Genomic DNA, 24,871 nt, shown 5'->3' on the forward strand with positions numbered 1-24,871 from the left:
AGTTGGCGATAAAACAATCGATTAGACTAAAATCTGATTTTTAAATCGTTTTCGAGGTTTTTAGTGAGTACCTCGAGGATTACATCCGTTTAGAAAATTAGACTTTAAACGGCTTTTAAATTCCAAGCGATAGAGCTGAAAAGCGTAACGTTCTCTATTTTTTCTTTAATAAAAATTGGATTCATAACAGTTATTGCAATAAATATTTCTTCGTTTTTCTATTCTTTATTATCTCACAATCAGCTCTGTCTTTTCTGCGTCTTTCTGTTGCTTACACCTTTTTTTTGCTCGTGGAGCATGCACTTCTCTGTTCGTATGTGTCGTTTTAATTACTGCTTTCGTATTAAAAGCGCAGTCCGGGGACTTGTGAAAAGCTCTCTTCATTTCCGCTCATGCAACAACGTAACTGCCATAACTACCATCTCGGTCAAGGCCATTCTCATCAAGCAACAAAGATACGACTGATGAAACGCGATCGATGTTGCTGCGAGTAACACGTGCTTCGCGCGCGGATTTCGTATTTGTTTTCCGACTCTCGAGCAATACTTCAGAATTATCGTTCTGGTTCATTATAGTTCCGCTGAGAGTGAACCTTTGTAACGTGAGCTGTACATGAGCCTTCGTGCATTGTGCAATATACGTATGAAGTATATAAATATAGTTTACTTCCGCGCTAATTGGTCTAACAATTGGTGCTTCAAATACAGCTGACCTAGTTTTCAGACCGAGATACCAAGAAAATTGGATTCTCACATTCATTGTATTCTCTATTATTTTGCCCAACTCTCTTTTCACCTGTTTCACAGCACGAATTTACTTGAAAATACAAATTACAGCTTTATGCCCGTGCGACACAATCCAAAGCTCAATAAAACGATTAAAAGGCCTCATAGATAAAGTCTACATTTATCATTCCTGCGACACGCCTGAAGATTGAAACTCGCGATTGGCCATTAGGAATCTCTTTGGTCACGCCCAACTAAACACGAAGTTGGGACTGATCGGCCCAGAAAAAGGGACAGCGAGAGATGCAGATGGCCGCGAAACGATCCGTCGGAGTCGCGGAGAAATTTCCGCAATTTCGAGAGGGAGACGACGGGAAGCAGCGGCGCTAGCAGGTCCAGCCGCTCGTAATAATCAGCTTTAGTGGCTTTGAGCAAGTTGGAGAACAGGTGCGCGCCGTTTTCTTCGTTCTTCTTGCGCCACCGGCGCTGTGTTATGTATTCAAGGCCGCTAAAGCTTATTCATAAATCAGATCTCACTTTCATTCATGTGCCTCCACGCGACACCACCTATCTTTCTCTCTCTCTCTCTTTCTCTCTTTCCTTCCTCGCATTCAAGTGACCGATTTGGATTTTCAGTGTCTCACAGAGTATCACGGGTGAAAAGCGCCTGGCACGTGCTCGGCACCTTTTGCCACGACGTGATCGAGGGTTCGAACGAGACAAATGTCATTACCGAAAGGCGAAGTGGAGAACGTGCCCACCACTAATATCGCTAATATCGTAACAGTTAAATAGAGCATCCGACTCCCTTCGTGCACGTGCAAACTTCACGATGCTTTATTCCAAGTGGATTATTTTCATGTAAACATTTTCTAAAATACATGCTTAATCATCTTAAACTTTGTGTACGGAATTCCGCTTGATCAGGCGCGCTGATCGAGTTCTCCAAGTTCAAAGTGTCCAGCTCGAGAAGCCTGTCCTGAAGACCGCGTTACGAGAGATCGTTCGCGAATTTGCATAATCCGCCAAATCGTTCGACAGCGGTTACACCGCTCTGCCGTCCGACATGCGGTTTTCGACGCACGGCGCGTACTCCACATCTCTACGAGCGATTGCGCAAGGTCCTTAAAGTTAGTACGCGCGGGGGACTGGACTCACTTTCAGCGTGTCAAGGACACCAGCGGCCGGGCCCTCTCGGCCTAATTCCCCCGCGACCAGCGGCCGTATTAAACGTCCTGCTAACACGTGACATTTATTTTCTAAAGTAACCGGCTGATCGCTTGCCTCAGCTACGTGGGCACACTTTTGTATTTGACAGCTGTTATCCGATAATGACCACTCCGCTGCAGGATACATCCTCTCCCAATCGCGGCCCCTCGGCCTTTCTTTTCTCCTATTTTTAAGGGTCCACGATATTTGAAGGTGAAGATAGTACAGGTATTTAGTGGAGATAGGCCATTTCGCGTATCGCTTCTTATCGCGCTTCCATTGTAAATAATTCATTGTTTATCATTGTCGGAAGGAAATCAGTGAAGGGATGGAAACGCCCAATGGCAGATGTTGACGAAAGTAACTGACTCGTTACTTTCTACTATCTAATTTTAACAAACACAGACATTCTCGGATTGGTTTGACTACAGATTCTTTAGCCTAGAAACAATCCATAGATACCATAAGCGCTACAAGATAGCGGCATATGTGTGGCTAAAGCGAAGGAGATGTCTATTGAATTTGTAGCAGAACGTAGTGTTCCAAAGTTGAATCTCCAAAGATAACTGTAACTCTCATTCTTGTTAGGCAAAACTTCTTTTTGGAAAGAAGTCTATTAAGAAATATGTAAATCGCGAGTTCTTGGTTCGCGCCTTTGAAAGGTTAACTAGATTGGTACACTTGCGTTCAGAGCATCAATAGCATCAACCGTCCCTAGGTTCCAAAGAACTTTGATCACCCTTTCCGTGTGCGTGGGCGCGAGCACAATGACCAAAGCCATACATCTTTCACCAGGACCACTCGCGACGCCAGCTTGCACAACGCTCGCTCGCTTCGATGGAAAGACGGGGCGATTTTCGTGCCTCTCAGGAAAGCACGCGAGAATAGACGCGTTGTCCTTGACACGGCGCGAGCGCGTCGGGCCCCGAAATTTAATTTAATTCTTTGGCCGCCGAAAGTGAAACACGGGTCGTTTGGCCTATCGACATCGACGTGATACGAAACCCACCGATTGATCCCACGTGCGTCACTTGTGTTATCCTGCGTTGCTTTATATTGGTCCATCATCATGGCGGGGATCGACACAAAGGATGAAAAATAATAGATTTTCTTTCAAAAGCGGCGGGCGTTCTGCATTGAGAAGAACAACTAATTTATGTAAACCAGAAGTCGACACTGTGACATCTATTCAAATTTATAACTGACGTCATTTTTTTGTGTCATCTTCGCTGTTGCTTCCCTGCTATTATTGACTCTGTCTGAAGTAATACGTGCTTTCGTAATTTAAAAATTGAGATGTTGAAAAATCTCTAGATCAGGGAAATGACATCCATATTCTTTATTTATATTTGTTATCTCGAAATAGCTCCCAACTCTTGTAATGTCTTACGTCGTTTAACGTATTTTGTCACAAGATTGGTAGGTTTGATTGATCAGTTTTCTTCGGAGAAATTTCAATCCGAGATAGGCGCGACAAGGGTTTTTGTACTTATTGGAGCCATTCATCAGAATTTCTAAATTTACACATGATTATACCTAATTATACCGTGACACGCACTCACGCATTAGTGCCACACAGTTGTGTTGGGCACACGCTCTCGCACTAGTCGCACAAGTTGCGCAACATTACATACCGCAAAACAGGTTTTTTTCCAGCAAAATCTACAAAAGCATTTATTTTTGGCAAACGGTTGCGTATTTTCCCAGCGTATCTAGATAGATTGTCATTAATTATGATTATATTCATTAATTAAGCACTTTCTAAAAGCGGGACGATGTTAAAAAGGAACGTTGCTATAAGAAATGAGGCATAAATATAAGAAAGAGCGCAATTTACGTCGGATGTTCACAATTCTTTTAATTGGACTATTGAAAGGGAGCACTTCTCTTTTTCTATATAATGTATTCATCCCAAAGCTTTCAGCAAAATAAATCAAGATTTATATTAATGTATCACTAGCTCACATTTCAAGCGTTTGCTGTTCCTTGTTCCTTGCTGGTTAATGCTTCCGTAACTTCTTTCAAAGTTCAACCGCAGCCGTGCGTTTTCTCACGGATAAGTCAAATATTGGACAGTGCGGTCTTCAGCAACTCTCTCTCTAAACAACTATCGGAGAAACGATTTTCACTCTTATTCGCCAAAACGTCAAGACCAGATATATATATATATATATATATATATATCATGAATAATTATGCGAGAAAAAAAGCTGATTGTGGAGCTTGTTATAAAAATTAATAATTAGAGAATATTATTTAATTACTTATAATTTAATTAATAACTATCAGGCAATTATGCTGTTGCGCACTTATCATTGAAATTACCACATTAAGATGTTATCAGTTATACATGAAAAAACATTATGTGTGTAATTGTACGTAATTTGTCATACTTTATAGGAATAATTACACGAATCGTTATATAATCGATTACTGTTGCGATAATTCCTCTTCAGAGATATTTTATGGCGAAACTGATATAGTTCACACGGTGCCTCGCGCAGCGCGTTCGTTTCATGTCTCACGGGGTTCATTCAACTCTCTATCTAGATATCCTTCAATTTCTGGATTCTTGTCCGCAATCAATCGTCAATTAACAGTCTTCTAGATGATGTGTTTCTTCATCGTGGCTACGTGTCGTCACTCAATGCCAAAATCATTTCCAAATCACTCCGGCGTGTCGCAATGCGGTTTCTCGGTCTCGAACACTACTAATCGTGTTCCAGTACTTCGCTCTTCCTCCTGCCTCTAGCTTCACCTCGAATTTTCGCACTGCGGCTCCACGGACTTTATCAATCGATTGATCGATCACGTAATCGTGAATTGAAACACATGATCATTACGTAACGTAACTATTAGAAAACGTGCAATCAGCTTCGGACAGTAAGTTCTTCGCGCTTCTGCCTGCTTGCAAGACGCAGCTCTCTATACTTTTCTATTTGCGACATGTAAATCGTGTAGCATCTACCGTCGTGCTTCATAAATTACCTACATCGCGAGTACGTGATGAGCGCAGCAAAATAAGAATAAAATACTTTCAAAATATATAGTATATGAGTAACAAGCGATCGCACATACAACCTAGCGATTACATTTAATGACCATCCTGCTTTCGTAAACTTTCTTCCACTGCCGTCTCCGCTTGTCTTTTTATATTTTTATGCTTTTTCCCCGTATCTCGCGAGCATCGGCTTTTCCGGAGAAATCAAAAGTGTGTCCCGATTTACGTACTCCGCCCTACTTCCAGCGTTCATTAGCGCACCTCTTTTACAATGCAATTTCCGCGAGTTTACCGCTCCCCCCGCCCTCGTTCCCCCGTACGTGCCCGGTTTCTCCAACCTTTCCTTTATCCGGCGGCGAATAATAATGATAATGATCGACGGCGCATTATGCGTTTCGCGATCTGCGGATTCGTCTTCGCGAAGACGCGCGACCGTGCACCGTGTATCTCGCTAATCGCGGACTTCTGACAATGAACTAGATAACGACGAAGCTTGGGTGCATGTATACGTGTGTCTCTAGGTTAGTAGCGACAACTTTATATGTATATATATCCAACATGCGAAATGAGATTCTCCCCCAGCAGCGTTTCTCATTCTCTATCTCTGGACTACGAGAGTAGCGTGATTATTCAGACGTGCAAATATTGGTTCCTAATCCTGTCGCTAATGGCTTTCTTCACTTCCGAAAGCTACAAGTTTTATCGGAGATCCTGGAATGTAAGCAATTAATTATCAGCGATTATTATCTTTTTTTTAATATAATTGGAAAGTGAAATCTCTTAACACACATAGAAGAGTTACGAGTTTCTTCATCACTTCTAAATCGAACATTAACGATCAAAGAAAATCAAGAGATAATAGCTGATCAGAACACATAGAAATAGAAATAGAAATTTGTGAAAGAGGTCTCTAGGCTCGTCATTTGCTGGTCGCATTTTTGCGTGTCGCACATGTCTAAGACAGATCCCTGATAATTCCTGATGACGGACGGCAAACGCGAGCGCCGCTGCGCATAGGATGAGTCGACGTCATCCTATTTCCAATGTTGCATACTTATCGTCAGCGATACGTGGCAATGATCCACATAATCCTTCCATTGAGCCGTCATTCCGCTCCTCATTAACCGTGGCGATGAGGACTGAAATTGCACGTGGCCAACTTCGTCCGCAAAGGACAATGCTGGACACCTGTGATTCCCCGACAGATGAAAGTCACCGCGGAATATTCATGATGAAGAAACGCGCTCCGAGTACCGAGGAAAAATTTTCATTTCCATGAAATCAATTCAACGATCTCTTTAAAATATTGGATGTTCACTTTTCAGCCAGGCAAAGTTTAATGACGGAAAGTAATGAAAAGATCGCAGATCGGCGCTCCGCTTACGAATTTGCGGACGAGTTTCAACCGTCCGGTGGAGAGAAATCCGTCATGTCCCGATCGGTGAGATCGATTGGAATACAGAGCACGTGGACGTCAGCCGAAAACTCGCACGACGCGACGCCCACGATCGCCGCGCGCCGCATCCGATGCGATTTCCGCTGCGTATCGAAAATCGCGCGGCCGATCGCGATCGGGCCTATAAATAAATCATGAGAATGTAATCGGCGCAGCTCGTTGTTTTTCTGTTTTCACGATCAAGTTTGCCTGGCCGAGAGGGGCTGGCTAGCCGAGCCGCTGACACTGGCATTGGCCTACTCTCTCCAGCGTCGTTCACTCTCCTGCTTCGCGGCTCGTGTTCTCACTCTCTTTCGTTTCGTGCTCGGGACAAAACAACGCGCGCGGTGCGCCACCATTTTCCACAGTCGCGCTTTTCTCCCTCGCTTCTTCCGGACTCCGCTTTCCCTACCGCGCGATAACGATTCCACGTTCGATGATAGTCGTTCCATCGAAAAAGAATCCGCTGAAGAAAGAGGTACGTGAAGACTCGCGCGAGAAATGGGAGATCAAGGGAGATCAAGGGAGATCATCAGAGGAAGACGCCATTCCGACGCTGAAATATCAAATTTTATTTGTTCCGAACTTGAAACCTGAAATGATTCCAGTTGATTAATATTCGTTTTCCCTCATTTTTTATATTTGAAAAATTGTGTGAAAAGTACATGTATATTATTAAATTTGACGATGTCCTAATTTGTGCAAGGCTGAGTGTAAACTTTGTCAGTCTTTACGATCGACAATGATATATTTCCCTACATTTTCGAAAATTTGCTGAAATAATAAATAGAGAGAACCTAAATGGCGAAATTAAATGGCACGCGTGCCAGAGATGTTACGACAATTTTGCTGGTTAATGATTTATAAGTGATATCATTTTATACGTTTATTCAAAATGTTTTTTAGTTGTTACAACATGTGCAAGTTAAATGTTTTACACGAAAGAAACTAACAAGCCCACTGCAGAAACAAAGCTCGGCAGCTGAAAACTTGTCTCAATAAAATTCTGCGATAATTAATTTTCTATTCATTTTTTTCTTTATTAAAAACTACCCAACATGTCAACAACTCGATAAATATTATTTTTAATTTTTGACACGCGACATAAAAAGATTCACCACCACTCAAATAGAATAATAATGAAACAAGATTAAATAAATATAATATTAAACTGTAATAAAGAAAAAATCTACATGTGTGCATAACTAAGAGCATCAATTTTTACATTTCTTTAATTCCAGATGCGCATCAAGTTTCGAAGAATTAAAATTTCTTTCTTTCCAACAAAGAGAATCTTATTAAATTTAAAAAAAATCGAGACAAGAATACAACGACAAGCTATATCTTAAAGTTTGCCGCTTCGTCGGTTCACAGATATTAATCTTATTAACGTGCGTGTCTTGCTCCTCTACCGGCATGATACTAACAGCACGTTACAGGAGAGTAGTGATAGTAAATAGATTGACACATAAATCAAGCAAAGGGGGAGAGAAAGAGAGAAAGACGACGCGCTCTCGGTGCACACTGCACGGCGGTCGTCCGGCTCGACCTGGTTTCCAGCGAGAAAAGTCGTTCGCTTCTTGCGCGCTCGAGATCGAAGAAGAGACCGCGCCGCGCCGCGCCGTTACGAGTGGCGGGACGCTCTTCCCGATTCTGGACAGTGGAAAGCACCTCTCCGCTCTCCCCCTCCTGCTCCTTAACCGCCAAACACCTCTCGCTTGCTCTCTCGGCTCTCTCCCTCGTTCTGTTATGAAAGTGCTGCAAGTGGAGCGCGCCGCCTGCGACAACAAAGCTATACTTTTATTTATAACTGGCCGACTTACGTCGCGCGCGAGCCGGCCCGCCGATAGACGAGCAGCGCGGGACGTTAGGTGGCAGACGGCACGGGCCCCGGATTGCGCGCGCGCGCGTTGGGCCTCAAGTCCCGCGCGCTGGGACCACCGCCAGTGCGCATGCGCACGCGCTAGCGCATCGCGAGAGAGTGAAAAAATGGAAGAGCGCCGGCGAGAGAGTGCGAAAGGTGGGCGCAAGAAAAATCTCGACGGGCAATTCCCTCGCAGCGAGAGAGCCGCGCTGGCCGGTCAGGCCGAATGGATGGACGGATGGACGGTACGGACGAACGAACGGACGGACGGCGCGGCGTGGCGGAAGAATTCGTTTTCCTTTTGCGGGCGCGTCGATCCGCGAGATCGATACGGGAGCGGCGCAACCGGCACGCGGGAGAGACCGGGGCGAGAGTACCACCCCAGATGTTCAATGGACTTTCCAATAAAAGTTGGATAATTCCTGGCGAAAATGATGATGAATTCAGGCCCGATAGCGGGGCGACGCAGGCGGCTGCGCTGAGTTTCTCCGCGCTGCGCCGCGCCGCGGCATGCAGAACGAACGGCAAGCGCCCTGAGAAATCGGTCGATTGAGCGCTGATTAGCTTTATCTCGAATAATTTACCGTTCTATATAGTGTACCATCGTGCGGCATGCTCTGTGAAGAATATGCCGCATCCGTGAAAATTAAAGGTTGATCAGGTTAATGCCGTATTATACGCACTCATTCATGACGATTAAAATATTTATAAATACTGATATAAAATATTTTTGAGAATCCTAAAAAGAGATCTGATTTGCATTTGCATGAATGTTACGTAGATCCTGAATTAAGTCTACTATAGGACTTGATTATATAAATTGATTATATAAATGCCAACGCAATCTCTACCATTCAACCAAAAATCAAACAATTCGATAAGATGTCAAATTGATATTTTGGTCCATATCGACTCACGATTTATCAAGCGGAGATTGAGAAGCGTCTTCGTAATACATGGAATGATTCGCAGAAGCGTCGAGAGTCCGCTTTGATGGCGAAGAGAAAAGCGGTAGAATCGAAAGGAAGATCGGGAGGAGCTAACTAACGCGACGCGTTAGTCGGCGCACTTATTAGGGAATTGCACTTTCTTTCACGCGGTTGGCGCATCGTTCGCGCGGCGAAGACGGCCGAAGGTGAGAAGAACGAGGAAACCGACCTCCGGTGCAACGACCCGCGGCGCGGCGCCGCGAAGTGTGTCGTTTGTGGGCGCACGCAATCGTCGCAACGATTTTGAAAAATGGCCGTCCCACTTCTGCAAGGGAGTACTTTCACGGTCGCTAACCCCGCGACTGAGAGGATCGCGCTGCTCTCGGCACGACAAGCGCTAGCCCGCGCTTTTACGCCGTAAAACCGCCCGGGTGTACGTACTCTCTAACGGCACGGAGAAGACCACTCTTACCGCTTTGCCGTAAACCGCCAATGATCCCGCTGGGCGATGTCAGCGGAAACGAGGAAAAAGAGCCGCGTCCCGGAGCGATCGGAACGCGTGCACGCGATACCGCTATCGGTCCCGGGGATCGAGACTGAATTGCCCGAGTTTGCCCATATCGGAGAGCGAAGGAGACAATTACGTAACGAAATATGGAACAAACAAGAAAAATGTAGTAACGATTGTTCAATATATCAATGAGTTAGGTATTTATTCGCTCCATTTAGAAAGAAAGGCCGTGAGAAACTTTCAATGACGATTTTATCAGGCTTATAATAATACTTGAAGAAGAAATTGGAGTAAGGGAGCATTCTGGGACGTCAAATAAGATTTACTGTTCGTCAAAGTGAAAATACGAGGCACGTGTGCGCGCTTCGTCAGAATGATTCGTCCGAGCACCGTGAATCTCCCATAGAGGATCGCAAGATCTCGCCATTTCCTGCCTCTCTCTCGATTTATCGGAACGAGCGCGCGCGCACACGCCGATTTTTCGTCCTAGGTCGTCGCGAGGATTTCCCTCGGTTTCTCAACTTTTATCCTCGCGCAGATCACCGTCCACGGGGCCCACTTTTCACCGCGAATTCTCACGATATCGTGCTCGGAAAGTAGCGAAAACGTGTTCGAGGATTTCTTTCCCTTCCCCTCCGCCGTGGCTCTCAATGCTCGGGAGGATCGCCGGCCGGCTCGCTTTTGCACAGTCCGCCATGCACGGAGAATAAAACTGTCATCTCGAAAGTTGGCCTACTATCTCCCCGATCGCGATAATAGCCCCCGCAGCCACGAGAGGTGTCTTCCTTCTCTCTTCGCAATGACGCCGGTCTCTAATGCGCCGCGGAAAAACGAAGCTGCCGTGAATCTGCCGATATCTTTCGCGATCACGTCTCCTTTTCTCCCAAGTAGCGGCAACAGATGTAATAATGCGCGAAGAAAAGTGCGAGGCGAAAGGGTCATCAACGTGTTTCTCTTTCGAGTTGTATTTAAATAATATAAAATTTCAAGAATATATAGAAATATAAAAAATATCGATAAAATTATTAAGCCTATGAAAAGGTCCATGTATCAATTTCACGCACTGTACTACGGTTTCTTAAAAAGTTACTGCGATTTCTTCCGTGAAATATCGGCGTTTTCGTTGATAAATAAGCTTACGGATAAGGCACATAAAATATTCTCTTCCATGGTATCCAGCCGAGAGCAATTTGTCTCTCAGGTAGCTTCCGCTCTTTCGGCACATTCCACAACTTAGCATGTGACACCCGATAGCAAAGCGTGAAGCGCATCGCAAGAATTCCACTATTTCCGGATTAGGGAAACATCTTGAAAAACTGATCCTAATCCACATCGTTGGAAAGCGATGCTAGTAATAGTCGCCCTCGGCAGATCAATAATTCTTTTCGCATATCGTAAAAGCCGTACAAGTCATTTTCGTCTGTATTTTACTGCAATTTATGGCAACGTACACAAGTACAAACAAATCTGAAATTTCAATGCAATCAAACGCAAAATATCTGTTTCTGATCTCTTATTCCTAAAATGGGTCACTGTATTTCATTGAAATTTATGATTTAATTAACAGATATGTACGATGTGTTAACAAATCATCGAAGGTAGAAATTAAAACGGTTTTATGGATATGCAATATGCAAAATTAACGGACAGACATAGTTTCTGTAGAATTATATTTGCTTCCCAATTATTTTATCTCAATTATCAATATTATTATTGTTTATTATTAATTAATAAATCACGTCACGTTTAATCATATTACATTCAAAGGCACTGTTTATTCACATGTACTTACTGAAATATCGGACGGATCAGAATTTGTTGCGCAACGTTGCGCCAATAATCGAACAGCAATATATAACATTGCTAGCTTGTAAGACGTACAACTTATATTACCAATGGCAATTACCAGATTTATTCTGAGTCGACCTCGGAGCTGCCCTACGTCGTCGGCTCTCCTCGTGCTCGTGCTCGACGAGCAGATGCAAATGCGTGCAGGTCGTGCCATGTTGCACCTGCCGCATATTCCGAACGAGCACGATCGTGCATCTCCTCGCACGACCTTGACACGCTTGACTCGAAGACATCTTCAATTCGCAAACGGCCGATACGTTTCCACTAGACTGCACGTCGAAAAATCGTCCATTAACGCTGGGATACTGGCTAATACTTTATAAATACACTAGACGTGCACACGTAACATTATACCACGTTGAAATATTATCAGTTTTTAATAGCTTCATAGCTTAAGTTTCCTCTTTACACCAAGAATTTCATTCGATTGAAAATATGAGAATTATTTGGAAATTGGAAAAAAGGATAAAAATCAGTCCTCTATCATTAAATCATAAAATCAGGCATTCCAGTATTAACTCGTAAATCCCCGAAAAGAAATTATATATCGACGATGGTACAATGTACTGAATTCAAATTTTTTAAAACTATCTTGTATCAATAAATATCTATATCTTCAAATATACTTCCATGCTGGAGAAAAAATCACGAACAAAGGTATCAACATGCATACACAAACTACAAAAGTTAAGGAATCTGTTTGATCCTCAGAATCGTGCAGGAATGTTAGAGCAGAGAGAGAGGCTCTGTTATACTAAACGATTTCTCGCGTGTAAACGTTCCGTTCTCTCGACGATTGTTATCTCTCGATGCTCGCGATAATGCTCCACGTTCCACGGCGCAGTCCATGCACGCCTGTGCGAATTGTTGGATAAATTATGCAAACTATTCGCGTTCTTATCACGGAATTTCATAAGTGTTTTTGGCTCGTTCCGGGTAAATGGCTTAAAAGCGCACGCAATTTCGACCGCGTTTCGCTCACATCTGACGAACTAGTTCGCCCGAACTATCTGCAGTGCATTTAATGCCGCACGATGTAAAGCAGACAGGGATTCTTTTTTGAAGTTTCTAAATGGCTAAATCGGATTCCTGTCGGAAGTCTGTCAAAGACTTTAAACCCTTCCGGTGAAACTTGCAAATTGGCAAAACGCGCTATTCGCTTAGACAAGTTTATCGATTTTCCTGTCTACGCCAAGAAGAGAAGGCCTGCGTGATGGCGACTTGCAAATGAGCTAATTTTCGTCCCTTCGCGATAGTTCTACACGGTTCTTGCATCCATTATTCCCCGAGGATCTCTTCAATCAATCCATTTGGAAGCAAAGCATCAATTATATGAGCTTAATGATTAAAAGAAGGAGATATATAATTGCTTGGGCGTCGTTTATAATTTATAAAATCTGTCATCATAATTAATGAAAACATTAATTTGTCAGATTTGATATGGAAATATTTGAAGGCGTGTTTTAAATAAAAAACAGCAACCGGAAAGGAACATTTTGATGATGAAAACTTTTTTGTAACAGAAATACCACGAGAAAGTCTCGGAAATTCCGTTGGAAATAACGATCCTTTCACCAGGGAACAATTGAAATGAACTGTAAACGAAAATGTAAAAGTCTTGATGAAAAACGTCCCGACACGAGCCAATTCCCTGCTGGGCGGAAATTGGTAGGCATTCAATCTTCGAGCCGCGTGAACAATTTCGCGCGACAGGAAGTACGTACGTTCCAATTATCGTCGTAAATGCGTTAGCTCGACACCGAGCGAATATCTAGAACGTTTGCATACGAACCTCGTAAATTGCAGCTGAAGATAATTCTGCCGGTAAACAATAAATACTTTCATCATGACGAGAAACAGTACTTTTGCATATCTCGCCGTACAATTCATAAAAGTGACAACCAAGATGCGCGACTCGCTGCCAAGTTTGAAACATAAAAATGCACTATCGTGGGCGTGCATCGTAAGCTGCAATATATCTCGCAGGATTCATGGTCAGAAATGCGCTTCCTAGATTTGTGTAAAAGACGATGAGCCGCTCAGCTCACGGAGCACGTATCGATAGTAACTTACAATGCGGTATTCTCCCAGCGATAGCTTAAAACTGAAAAGAATCCAAAAGCAATAACTATCTACATATCGGAAAATATAAAATTAATGTAAAATGAATAAATTAAATAACAAAATTTAGAACTAGAGAATATTATTCTATACTATAAAAATAAATATAAATGTTATCAAAATTCTTATAAAATATAGTTATATTTTATAAGAGTCGCCTTCAACCACGACAATTACAGTCTTAGCAAGAATACGTGAAGGAAATCAGTTTAAAGCGAACAGTTTTGATAGAATGTAGATAATAAAATAGAAATAAAAATATAAAAATATCAAATATAAAAATATCAAATATAGAAATCAAGTAAACATTCCGTTCACTCAAAAAAAAAAACAGAATCGCCGTGTTGGTTGTTGCTCATGCTAACAACAAGTGAGAAATGCGAGGCACGTTGTATAATATTTCGCCGTTCGCATATTGCATTTCGCAGTCGCACACGCGAGACTCCGGCGTGTCCGCGCTACGACAGTGACGCAGTGTGCGACGATAGGGGGTGGAGACGCTCCGCGAAGGAGCTCGAGGGACATCCGGCGACAGAGAGCGACGGGAACGCGCAAAGGGTTCGGGATAAGGATGCGACGAGTGCGGGTGCGCGCCTGCATGCGCGGCTGCGGCGGCGTCGTAGTACCGCAACCCGCCGCCGCCTCGGCGCCACAGTCTCCCTCTCCGCATGTTCGGAGCCGGCTGATCCGTTGTTCGCACCTCCTCGACGCTCGTCCGCCTGCCCGCCCGCTGCAAAATGGTAAGTTGAAGTTGCACGAAGAAATTCTCACGCCAAATGACCTGTGACGCGAAATCACCTTCGAAATCAACGTCGCCCGCAGCAACCGGAGACACGTCGATTCAAAACTTTCGGAGTCGTTGCATCTCGATTCGAGTGAAAATTCGAGGAGTCTAAGAATCGCGAGTCTCATGTGACGCTCCTCGTTGGATTCCGCGCTCGCGGTTTCTCGTGGAATCGCACGCGTGTCCCGCGCGACTACTTTAGCAGACGTGCGAACAGACGGCTGCGGCGTGTCGTCTGCTGCTGTCATCTGTTTTACTCGCGACTGGTTAGTCGCGAGTGTGTAATCGGAATCGCTCGGACGCGGTGGAGTATCGTGTACGGTCACGAATGCTAGGAAACCGGATGCTGTTGCCGCGGCTGGATCGCGGAGGAACGATGAATCGACTGTCGACGACGCGACACGCGATTTCCGCAGCGGTACTCAATGCGGCAGATTCTAATGACAGGAGGGACGGGGCACACCGTCGTGCCTCACGGTTACAAAATTTACCGCGTGATCGCAGCACGTGACGGCGAAGCCCCTCGCGTGCGGCCGTGATGTCGTTTAAATCGCGACGTCAGCTGTTTTTCTAAATCTTGTTTAAAAATTTACGTTCCACCGCAGTTTTACGTTTTCAGCGCAGACATGGAATTTTTAACTCTGATTGTACAGTCTTGTTTGCAATGTGCTTCTTTAAGTTTGCAAGTTAATTTGCAACGATATTTGTCTTCATCATATTATTAATTTAGTCTGAATGTATTTTAATGTAATTTGTTATTACTATCTTTTTTATAAGCGCTCAATCATTCTCAATCTGGAATAACAGAAGAATCAAGATTCCCAAACACTAGAGAGAAATTACATTCGCAATGTTACGTGCATTGGAAATACATATACGCACTACGATCAATTTACGAAACAGATATTAATACATGCACCCCCTTATGCGGACGTATTGATCACTTAACAAAATATATAGATCACTCGCTGTGTGTCTGTATGCATGCGTTAGCGCGCAGATACTCATCCGCAGCAATTAAAATCAGGAAATGAAATCCGAAAGGCGTCCGGTACTCGTAATTGAGTAGTATTTGCAGAATGCCCCTTCGAGAATCAGAGTATCGATCTGTTTTTCTTTACTCACGAAGGAATAAATCACCGCTTTCGTCGGGAGAGTTTTGAATGCGACGTAAAACCAACATCAAAAAGCGCAACTGACCTAGAAAATTGATGTAGAGTTGCGAGAATTATTTGAAATTTGTTTTTTCACGAAATATCAACTTTGTGAAAAATTTTACAAATTTTCTCAGCTTGTAAATTGAATATTTTAACATTCAATATTTCCATCACAGCAGCAACATTTTACGTAATTTTGCTTCACCGTGGCAGTAATGAAAATCTTTATGATCTACACAGAAGTTTATCAACGAAAATTGTTGTTCTTACTGCAATGCAAAGCTACCGCAATCAATAACGCTTAGATATACTCTTAAAGTATTTATCGTCGCACTTCTGTCCTCTTTCCCGTCACAGCAAACTTAAATGGATCACGATACGCTTTTTGTGTTACATAAGAAGCACCCAATCTGCAAACGCAAGCATTCAATTCAAATTCAGGCATTGCGCATGTATCCAGGTACTTGCGGACGCGACACTGGCGGACAATCATCACCGTCATCGCGCTTTCGCGGCGAACGGTAACCCGGAAGGTATCACGATAAGCAACTTGGTGGACGGTGAAACCTTGACTTACAGCTTGGCCCTGATAAGAGGTCGAGCACCCGCGCTATGCAGTTACATTACCGTTCGGGGTCACAAGAACGTGACCTCGCAGTGGCCGATCGTCGCGGGACAGTTCCGGGTCCTGGTGGATCTGGCACGTGGTCCGAACAAATTAGAACTCGAGGCAGGCGGGCACAAAAGGAGACTGTCCCTTAAGTACGAGCCAAGAACTACTAGGCTGCGAGTGACACCAGTCTACGTCATCTGTGCGGCTCATGACGGCTACTTTCAGGTAAAACAACGAACTACAATTATGCACAGCGAAGTCATCCCGATGCTTTTGCGTGATTGGAGTTTCAGTCTCATTGTTTCGATAATTTTAATTGATGTTGCCGAAGTCCCATCATACTCGGAAAGCATTGTCTCGCGCGTTTCAGCGATAACTGATGCTTAAGGAGTACAATGATCACAATTCATAATTCAGCTGCTTGGGAACGTGGCGCGCACTTCTCCAATTATTATCGATCGTCATTCTGTTGCATGAATAGCCGTATCGTCGCGTTCGGTTAATCGTACCTACGTATTCGACCGCGACAATCCAATTACTCTTCCTTTCTCTCTATTGCTCAATTCTGCGATTACAATTGTGCAACTTGTGACAATTGCGGAGCACCGAATGATCATGGGTCACGATCTGATTGTTTTCAGGGTCCGCGCAATGAGGACCGTTCGCCCGAGAGCGCGGCAACGAGAATAGGGCTTGGGGCTCGGCTGTTACAGACTCTGACAGCCGAGAAACTCATAGAAGCCGGCTACGGCAGGAAAACCTTTCAATTGGAGAGAGATCTCGACGGCCCGGAGTGTTTGGTGATGCACAGTATGCTTCACGTCGACCGGGCACGAGCGATGAAGCAAAGGGAGCTTTGGGAGTTGATCGCTCGCGAGCTGATGACCGGGCCCTTGGCGTCCAAGGATCGCAAGTACCTGGCATTTCTGTCGTGCACGAGGTATCGCGGCGCGCCTAGCCCCCGGACGCACGAGGACACTTTAGCACGAACGCAGGGTCACGCCGCTCTCGGCGGTGGTGGCTTAGCGCTTTTCGGTTCGGCGTGTCTTCACACCTGGCCTACGTGTATGGCTCAGGTTGGTTGATACGGACTACGAATATAACGAGAATTTGATATAAAACGAAATGCTTGTATACAGGGTGATTCGTATAAAGTGACCGATTTAATTATTAGTGAAATTTGAAGACATGAAAAAAGAGTTTATACCGATATGTTCAGTACAAAGGGGACACCATATAACGGATACGATTATTTTATGAGTGGAGGCGTTGAGGACATTTCAAAGTCAACTTCTTTTTTTTTAATGGGATGCTGTATTTTTTATTTTATAGGATAGTAGCCCTTTTTAATATAATAGCCTTTTTTAATTCAATGATACATTACATAAAAACATTCAAGGTCAATCAAGGCCAAAAATACATGATAAAATAAAATTCAAATGTATGATCTGTATATCCGTCTGTCGTTCGCTTTGGCTCTCAGTATGTCTAGGTCTATGTTTATGAGCTGTGTTTTCTTTGGAAACTGCTATCATAATGTTATTATTACGAAGATTGTAAGGACAAGTGATGCTTACAAACGTTGTGAGTGCCAAAGCGAACGCAGCCTTAGTATGAGATTAGTCGTAGCACTGAACGTAATGGCTAATCACAATAATTCACAAATTGTAGACGTTTTGATAACTTTTGGTGAATGTGGAAAAAATGCAGCTGAAACTGCAAGAGTATTAAATGAACGATATCCAGATCGACATAGACATAGTGCCCGTTCAATATTACGGATTATATCACGAGCAAGACAATTTATCTGCGTCGTCGAGTTCAAGGTCAAAACTTTGAACATTTATTGTGAAGAACAGAAATACAGATCATACATTTGAATTTTATTTTATCATGTATTTTTGGCCTTGATTGACCTTGAATGTTTTTATGAATGTATCATTAAATTTATATTAAAAAGGGCTACTATCCTATAAAATAAAAAATACAGCATCCCATTAAAAAAAAAGAAGTTGACTTTGAAATGTCCTCAACGCCTCCACTCATAAAATAATCGTATCCGTTATATGGTGTCCCCCTTTGTACTGAACATATCGGTATAAACTCTTTTTTCATGTCTTCAAATTTCACTAATAATTAAATCGGTCACTTTATACGAATCACCCTGTATATATATCTTTTTACATATGTTCTTGTTTCCTGATTGAAGACATCATTGAAGGTATGATACTTCAATGATGGAATTATGTCTGTGATTCAGGTATTACCGAGATTCCTGGACACTACCGTCATCGACACCGAACAACTCATGGACGACAGTAATTACCGTGGTACGCACGGTGCTTGTCTGGCGACGACATTAGGTTCGGTTTTGCACGAACTTGGTCATACCTTTGATCTCGGTCACACCCGAGAAGGAATAATGGGCCGAGGCTTCGACTATGTCGATCGGGTTTTCGTGGGTGCGGCTGGAATCGACTTTAATCGTAATCCTATCAGAAGGGATCCCCAGCACACGACTGTCGCTCTCAGTAGACCTCTCAGCGTTACGGTAACTGTGCAAGCACCTGTAATGTCGAGTCCCCGAAGAGGTAGATTGCTCTCAGAGACTTCTAGACCTTCGCCATTACTTACTTCGAGACAATTGCCTGGAAGATTATCAGCACCAGCCAGTCCTGAACTGAATAGATCTCTCTCGAAGAGTCTGATTGCCTGCGAACCTCCTTCACAGCCTGACCGGACGTTCTGGAGTCCATCGTGTGCGGCGTTGCTCGCGTATCATCGCTGGTTCAATAACGAAATGGACAATTTTTCCAACAGACATCATCACGAAATAGAGTACGACGGAAAAAGGTAAGTCGACTACTAAAAATAACGCGCTTTCTTTCTAGAATAATATAAAATGATCAAGATGTGTCCTAAACTTTTTCATGACGAATTGAAATAACAAGAAAATATTTCAATTCGAAATGGCGCTTCAGAATACATAAAAAATTGAAAGCACAGAAATTTCAGTATAATTATTTTTAATAAATATAATATTTCTAATTATTTATTTTTAATAAATATAATATTTCTCTTAATAAGAAACGTGGTGAGATCACGATATGGAGTACGGGTGGTAGAGCTTAGGGAAACCTCAGGAGGGATGGTTGCGTGTTCTCGTCAATTCCCTGGACCGCGACCGCCCTTGGAAGCTCTAGTTCCACCGCCTCCACCTCACTGCCTCATCACTCTCACCCTCGTTGCAGAGGACTCCACCGGGAATGTGCTCAAACATCCTCTTCCCACTGCCTTTTAAAGGTCAGCAGAAACAAAGGATGCGTAATTTTATCTTCTAACCTGGCGAGAGTTATTATAGATTATAAACAGTATCGACTTAACAACAGACGTACTAGTAAATATCCAAAGATATCCTTCGTTGTTTCAAACCTTATTATATGTTTTAATTGATATGTGAGACACAAATTCTTTTTATTTTTATTCTTTACGCACTAGTTGTTATTAATCCATATAAGAGAGAGAAAGAGGGAGAAAAAGGGGAGAAATAAAAATATGCTTCTAAAATTATAATGACATGTAGAACTTTTTTGCTAAAATTTTTTCTCTCTCTCTGTCTCTTCAATAATGTGATAAAGTTTATGTTATACGTATATTATATTTATGTGCAATCGGAAATCAAACAGGAGCTTATACACTCGTTGCTAAATGTGTATGTGACTCTCCGATATAGATAACTATACATATACATATGGATTTTTTATATAACGTACGATAACACGCGTGGTCGAACAAATATTTGATAACTGTACGAGATATATATACATTTTGCTCATGTACGACACTCTCCACGTTGTCGAATACGCAGGGAACTACTTTATACCATAATTTATTTTGTAAGCATGATCTCTAGTGTTTCATGAGCTGCAACATCAACTCCAACTAGCGTAAACGTAATAATTAATCGACATAACACCCGTAAAGCGTGCACAAAATGCGTTGACAAATGTTTGCGAGTACTCCTAACATTTTATCTCGCATGTAAGATATCGGAAATGCTTCTACAATTACATCGCGGCGAGATTTCATAGAACAATCCTATAAAATATATACGCAACTATACACTATATAAATAATAGGATTTAAAGAAACCGACCGATATGTACATTCTAAGTCGCTAGAAACAATAAACACACTTGTATATTATCAAACATACATACATGTACAGTATGATATCCTAAATTATTTTAATAAGTTAGTCTAGAGCGTTCAAAAAATTACAGAGACAATACTGTACCACCTCGACTCTACTAACGGAAAGAAAAAATCTATGTATTCAATTAAAAGCATACAATTATTTAGAAACACGGCCAATGATCATTCCATATATTCCTATCAATTTCTCTCCTCCAAATTCTTCCTTTATTTCTCAAATAGAAAAATACACGCATAATCAGGTAGATAGTAGCATGCATAAAAAGATAAACAATGTGTCTGTATCTTAAAATTGAAGATGACAATACAGCAATGGTATTTCGTACTTCAAGAAGTGCGGAACGTATGCGTTTCAAGTGACGGAACATGTCATCCGGCGATACGAATGTCGAGGAAAAAACCACGATGTCACTCGATAGACTGCATTTTCCCGAGATAATCGACGGCAAGATAAACACCGAGGAGTTCCTGCGGGCCGCTCGCGAGGTCGTGCGGACAGTCGGTGCGTATCTGTCTCCAGTATTTTATAACCTCAAATCAATGCGATAGCGAGACCGGGCTCGAGCATCGCTGAGTGGTCTCAATTTTCTTCCAAACATGATGCGATTCGCAAGCGCTACGAACGAGTCCATGTTTCAGATAAATTCGGCAAACTGTTCGCTCCCGTACGATACGACATGCAAGGCAACATTGACGTGAGTATGAGCGGTATCTTTCTACGAGAGGAGAGGCGATATCGACCAATATCGACACAAAGTTTCATCAAAATTATATACTTTTGATTTCAGAAACTCACAAACAGATATTCTATGGACACGAAAAGTAACTCGACCCTGCAGGACATGGTTTTGCTCGAGAAGTCCACTGAACCTGAGAAATACCTGATTGCGGTTGATGCTCTGATGTGGCTAAGAAGGTAGGCGACACGTTCCAGCTAATTTCCCTGAACATATACATGCCAGAGAGAATTTACTCAGTGATCGATGTACGTTTCAGGGCTTTACACCTGATTCTATTATTCTTTGAAAAGATTATAGAGGACCACAAAACTGGGAAAGCGACGGAAGACTTAGTGGCGTTCCTGCGAGAGGCGTACAAGGAAACGCTGGAGCCATACCATGGCTGGATGGCACAGCAATTGTTCAATGTAAGGTCTCCTCTATGTTGAAGACTTATTAGATTACGAACGTTGTAAAAAATATGTAACATCATTAGAATAAATTGTGATGTATTGTTACAGCTGTTATCACGTATGACGCCCACTCGTTCGCAGCTCCTGCTAGCACTAGCGAATGGGGAAACGGAGAAAGAAGAAGTGACTCTACGTGACATGGAGTTATCTTTGATAAATCTGAAGAAGAATGTAGTAGCGCTAAAGACGTTTTACAGTGAACATGACCTAGAAGTTACTACTGTAGTGTAACGAAGTACGTTGAAATCCAATATTGTCTTCATTTAAAAAAAATGCTGAAAGAGTAGATAAACAAAGTCTTCTAGGAAAGTAGGTGTAAAACAAGTCAGAAGAGATTTTATGCTTATTACGTATATAAATTTATATGAATATTTGTACATTGTAGGGCTTACATCAGTCAGCGCATGTATAAATTGTATGAAAGTATAAAAATTGGTATATTAAATATATATTTAATATATATTAAATATTATAATATTAATAATAATGATATCATAATTTTTATCTAGAAAGAGATCTCGATTATTTTATAATACCTAGTATCGATTTTTCCTCGATAGCTGCTCAGCACAGATATACTGAATGAGTAATCACAGACATAACAAACTCAAATCTTAACAATAAATTTAGCAAACATTAATGTGTCCTGTCATCAATACCATATAATTGTGCAACATAAAATCTTTTAGCATGATGCTCTGCCAGCTTCCTTAAAGCTACCGTGGCTGTTACAATTTCTATAACAAGCAGAAACATCATGCTACCATTAGCGATCGTTTCACTGATATGAGCTTTGGTTTTCTTATCGAGCAGGAGAAACATCTCCAACGGGAAATGTATGAGAGTGGAAACCAACCAGAAGCTTGCCAATTCTGGAATCTGTGTGTGAAGAGAAGACTTGTAATTCTAACTGATATTTGCGCTCGTCTTGCCATTCTATGAATAAGCTACCTTTTCCGCTAAATTTCCCAAGTATCCCAGGTAGAGTCGTATACCCTCGAATATTGATATGACACTAAACACTGCTACAGTTATAAACTTGTATACGTCTGTCAAGTAATAATACTGTAAAAAAAAACGAAAGTAATATCTCACTACTCAATCTATCTAGACAAATACCAGGATTCTGAGAAATGTTTTTCACGTCTCAGTATATTTACTTTTGCATCTAAATTAACGAGCATTACGAGAAACCACAGAGGATAAACCCATACATTAAAGTACAGTGCCATTTGGAGTGGCAAATTGGACTGTATTTGATTTCCTGGAAAGAGCAAATAATGAACAGACAAATGCAGACTCCGATTAAGTAAATATTATCGAGCTATTTAAATTTAATTATTTAATTAAATTATTTAATATCACATCTGTGCTGAGATTAACGCTAAAAAATTTGAGTAAATGGTGTTATTGAAATAATGGTGCGAGTTATTCAGACGTTCACCGTTTACCATTTGCAGCAACAATTATCATGGATGTAACAATAACAGGTGCGAATTAGGAAAAGGTATACCTATATCATAAAATTCCCTTTTTTTATCATAATGCGCTAAGCCGGGAAATATACGATCCGACGCGGTAATAACCGACGTTCTCCACATCCACATTATTTACAACATAAGATTCTCACGTTCAGACAAATAATACAATTGAATTACATACAGTTTAAAAATGAGCTCCGATCATCTTCACGATCAGTCGCGCGACAGTTAATTGTTACGTTGCCTACCAGTGCTACCAAAATCGTAATTTCCCTCATCTTCGCCCAGGGCATCTATCACGTAACTTTTCCCCTAGGATGGAAAATGAAAAATGAAAATTTCTTCATCTCAGCAGCAAATCATAACGTAAAAGTTCACGCGAAATTTTCATTTTTCATTTTCCATCCTAGGGGAAAAGTTACGTGATAGATGATGCCCAGGACAAAAGATCAAAGCGGTGCCGCCTGACCAAGATAAGGAAATAAGCCAATCAGAATACTCCATTTTCATCTCGAGGATAAAAATGGAGGATTCTGATTGGTTTATTTCTTTATGCGTTATTCAAAAGTCTACGCTTCCGCCTTATATCATATAAATACAAGGCCTTGGCTCCCGTTTATTAATTTCTAAAATGTCCGCTACGAGTCTCCACTATCTCTGATAAAAAGTGAGGCAGTGATGAATCTCAGTGCCAAGTCGGACACAGTTTTATTCTCATGCCAAACATGTTTCAATAATTATACTTTGCACGAGGATTGATATTGTTACAAAGTTTTTTTGTATATTAATTGTTCCGCTCTCTTCGTGATTCAACATTTAACGTAAAACGTACAATCCTTTAACTGAGAAACATCGATATACAAATCTGACACAACGTTGATTGTGAAAAAAAATGCACGTACATAATGTCATTTTATTTACAAGTTTGGAATATTTCTCATAACCAGAGAGCACATGAACAGAATCCGCAATCTTGTGTAGGACAGTCCAAAATTATTACAGTTGGAACATTAAGTGCACGATAGAACACGAACTTCACTCGTTGGTTTACAATCATTTCTTCCCAGATTTTTTTATACCACCAGTGACTAAAGGACCCTTTTGGCTGGCTTTTTTTGCTGCCTCAGCTAATGCTTTTTGCTGTTCCTTTTGCTTCTGCTTAAACGCTACGTCTTGGTCATCTAACTCTTTTGATTCCTTCTTGGGCGCCTTCAGGGGCTTCTTTTTGCCTCCGTCTCGACCAGACATCCTAAAGTACGTCAAAACGATTAAGTATCATAAGTATCAACGAACAATTTGAAAAGGCGATATGATTTTTATAACAAACGTCACACGCTACTGATCTAACCTCCAATGAAATACATGATAAGCACATGCAAGTCGGATTCGAATAACGAGTATTGCATAAATACCGCATAACTGGCAACTATTTAATCAATATTGTCACAAAATTGGCAACTTATAAATCATCCAAATATCTGAATCATTTTTATAAAACGTACTTCAAAAAATGCGACACATTTAACGAACTACATTAATACGTATATTACTGCAAATTTCATTTTTACGAACATTAAATTTGATCAACATTTAAATCGTTAACTTACTTGCAACTGTATACTAAACTTTCACCAAGTACAAACAAGAATACGCAGTTTCCGAAAACTATTCAGCTGTGAAAATTGATAGATATTTATGTGATACGGCGAACTTCTGGAACTGATTGTACCGATTGTGCTGCCGCATACATGAATTCAGAAATTCATCAATTGGATTTGGTAAC

At 41.8% G+C, this 24,871-nt stretch overlaps 4 protein-coding genes across 5 annotated transcripts; 2 read left to right on the top strand and 2 right to left on the bottom strand.

Annotated features, from left to right (window-relative positions):
• Positions 1 to 14,241: 14,241 nt before the first annotated feature.
• Positions 14,242 to 20,561, top strand: LOC105280351 (putative zinc metalloproteinase YIL108W). The gene is made up of 5 exons (XM_011340843.3): positions 14,242 to 14,386; positions 16,048 to 16,425; positions 16,842 to 17,276; positions 18,461 to 19,053; positions 19,288 to 20,561. Exons 1-5 carry the CDS (start codon positions 14,384 to 14,386, stop codon positions 19,499 to 19,501), a joined length of 1,623 nt encoding a protein of 540 aa, XP_011339145.1. The 5' UTR covers positions 14,242 to 14,383; the 3' UTR covers positions 19,502 to 20,561.
• Positions 20,562 to 20,694: 133 nt separating this feature from the next.
• On the top strand, positions 20,695 to 22,069 carry LOC105280352 (pleckstrin homology domain-containing family A member 8). Its single transcript, XM_011340844.3, has 5 exons — positions 20,695 to 20,917; positions 21,055 to 21,110; positions 21,204 to 21,331; positions 21,412 to 21,562; positions 21,656 to 22,069. The coding sequence occupies exons 1-5, from the start codon at positions 20,782 to 20,784 to the stop codon at positions 21,836 to 21,838; spliced, it is 654 nt and encodes a 217-aa protein (XP_011339146.1). The 5' UTR covers positions 20,695 to 20,781; the 3' UTR covers positions 21,839 to 22,069.
• Positions 21,949 to 23,343, bottom strand: LOC105280353 (transmembrane protein 17B). The gene is made up of 4 exons (XM_011340845.3): positions 23,121 to 23,343; positions 22,768 to 22,871; positions 22,559 to 22,672; positions 21,949 to 22,486 (listed from the first exon to the last, which is right to left on the bottom strand). The coding sequence occupies exons 1-4, from the start codon at positions 23,212 to 23,214 to the stop codon at positions 22,244 to 22,246; spliced, it is 555 nt and encodes a 184-aa protein (XP_011339147.2). The 5' UTR covers positions 23,215 to 23,343; the 3' UTR covers positions 21,949 to 22,243.
• A 427-nt stretch (positions 23,344 to 23,770) lies between these two features.
• LOC105280355 (translation machinery-associated protein 7 homolog) lies at positions 23,771 to 24,829 on the bottom strand. 2 transcript variants are annotated; one of them, XM_011340849.1, is made up of 2 exons: positions 24,437 to 24,455; positions 23,771 to 24,337 (listed from the first exon to the last, which is right to left on the bottom strand). In XM_011340849.1, exon 2 carries the CDS (start codon positions 24,334 to 24,336, stop codon positions 24,142 to 24,144), a length of 195 nt encoding a protein of 64 aa, XP_011339151.1. In that variant the 5' UTR covers position 24,337; positions 24,437 to 24,455; the 3' UTR covers positions 23,771 to 24,141. The 2 variants fall into 2 exon arrangements, with proteins under 2 accessions (XP_011339151.1, XP_011339150.1); XM_011340848.3 differs by lacking the exon at positions 24,437 to 24,455 and adding an exon at positions 24,696 to 24,829 and having other exon boundaries at positions 23,778 to 24,337.
• Positions 24,830 to 24,871: the final 42 nt, after the last annotated feature.

The sequence above is a fragment of the Ooceraea biroi genome, chromosome 1, assembly GCF_003672135.1.
Source record: "Ooceraea biroi isolate clonal line C1 chromosome 1, Obir_v5.4, whole genome shotgun sequence".
Taxonomy (NCBI): domain Eukaryota; kingdom Metazoa; phylum Arthropoda; class Insecta; order Hymenoptera; family Formicidae; genus Ooceraea; species Ooceraea biroi.

Excerpts from the sequence above, each read along its gene's own strand:
- LOC105280352 (XM_011340844.3), top strand. The coding sequence starts at position 20,782 with ATGTCATCCGGCGATACGAATGTCGAGGAAAAAACCACGATGTCACTC. Across the intron at positions 21,111-21,203 it reads ACATGCAAGGCAACATTGAC|AAACTCACAAACAGATATTC; the intron begins GTGAGTATGAGC and ends TTTTGATTTCAG. Across the intron at positions 21,332-21,411 it reads GCTCTGATGTGGCTAAGAAG|GGCTTTACACCTGATTCTAT; the intron begins GTAGGCGACACG and ends TGTACGTTTCAG.
- LOC105280353 (XM_011340845.3), bottom strand. The coding sequence starts at position 23,214 with ATGTGGATGTGGAGAACGTCGGTTATTACCGCGTCGGATCGTATATTT. Across the intron at positions 22,872-23,120 it reads AAGGGAATTTTATGATATAG|GAAATCAAATACAGTCCAAT; the intron begins GTATACCTTTTC and ends TGCTCTTTCCAG. Across the intron at positions 22,673-22,767 it reads TCGTTAATTTAGATGCAAAA|TATTATTACTTGACAGACGT; the intron begins GTAAATATACTG and ends TTTTTTTTACAG.
- LOC105280351 (XM_011340843.3), top strand. Across the intron at positions 17,277-18,460 it reads GGCCTACGTGTATGGCTCAG|GTATTACCGAGATTCCTGGA; the intron begins GTTGGTTGATAC and ends TCTGTGATTCAG. Across the intron at positions 19,054-19,287 it reads ATAGAGTACGACGGAAAAAG|AAACGTGGTGAGATCACGAT; the intron begins GTAAGTCGACTA and ends TCTCTTAATAAG.
- LOC105280355 (XM_011340849.1), bottom strand. The coding sequence starts at position 24,336 with ATGTCTGGTCGAGACGGAGGCAAAAAGAAGCCCCTGAAGGCGCCCAAG.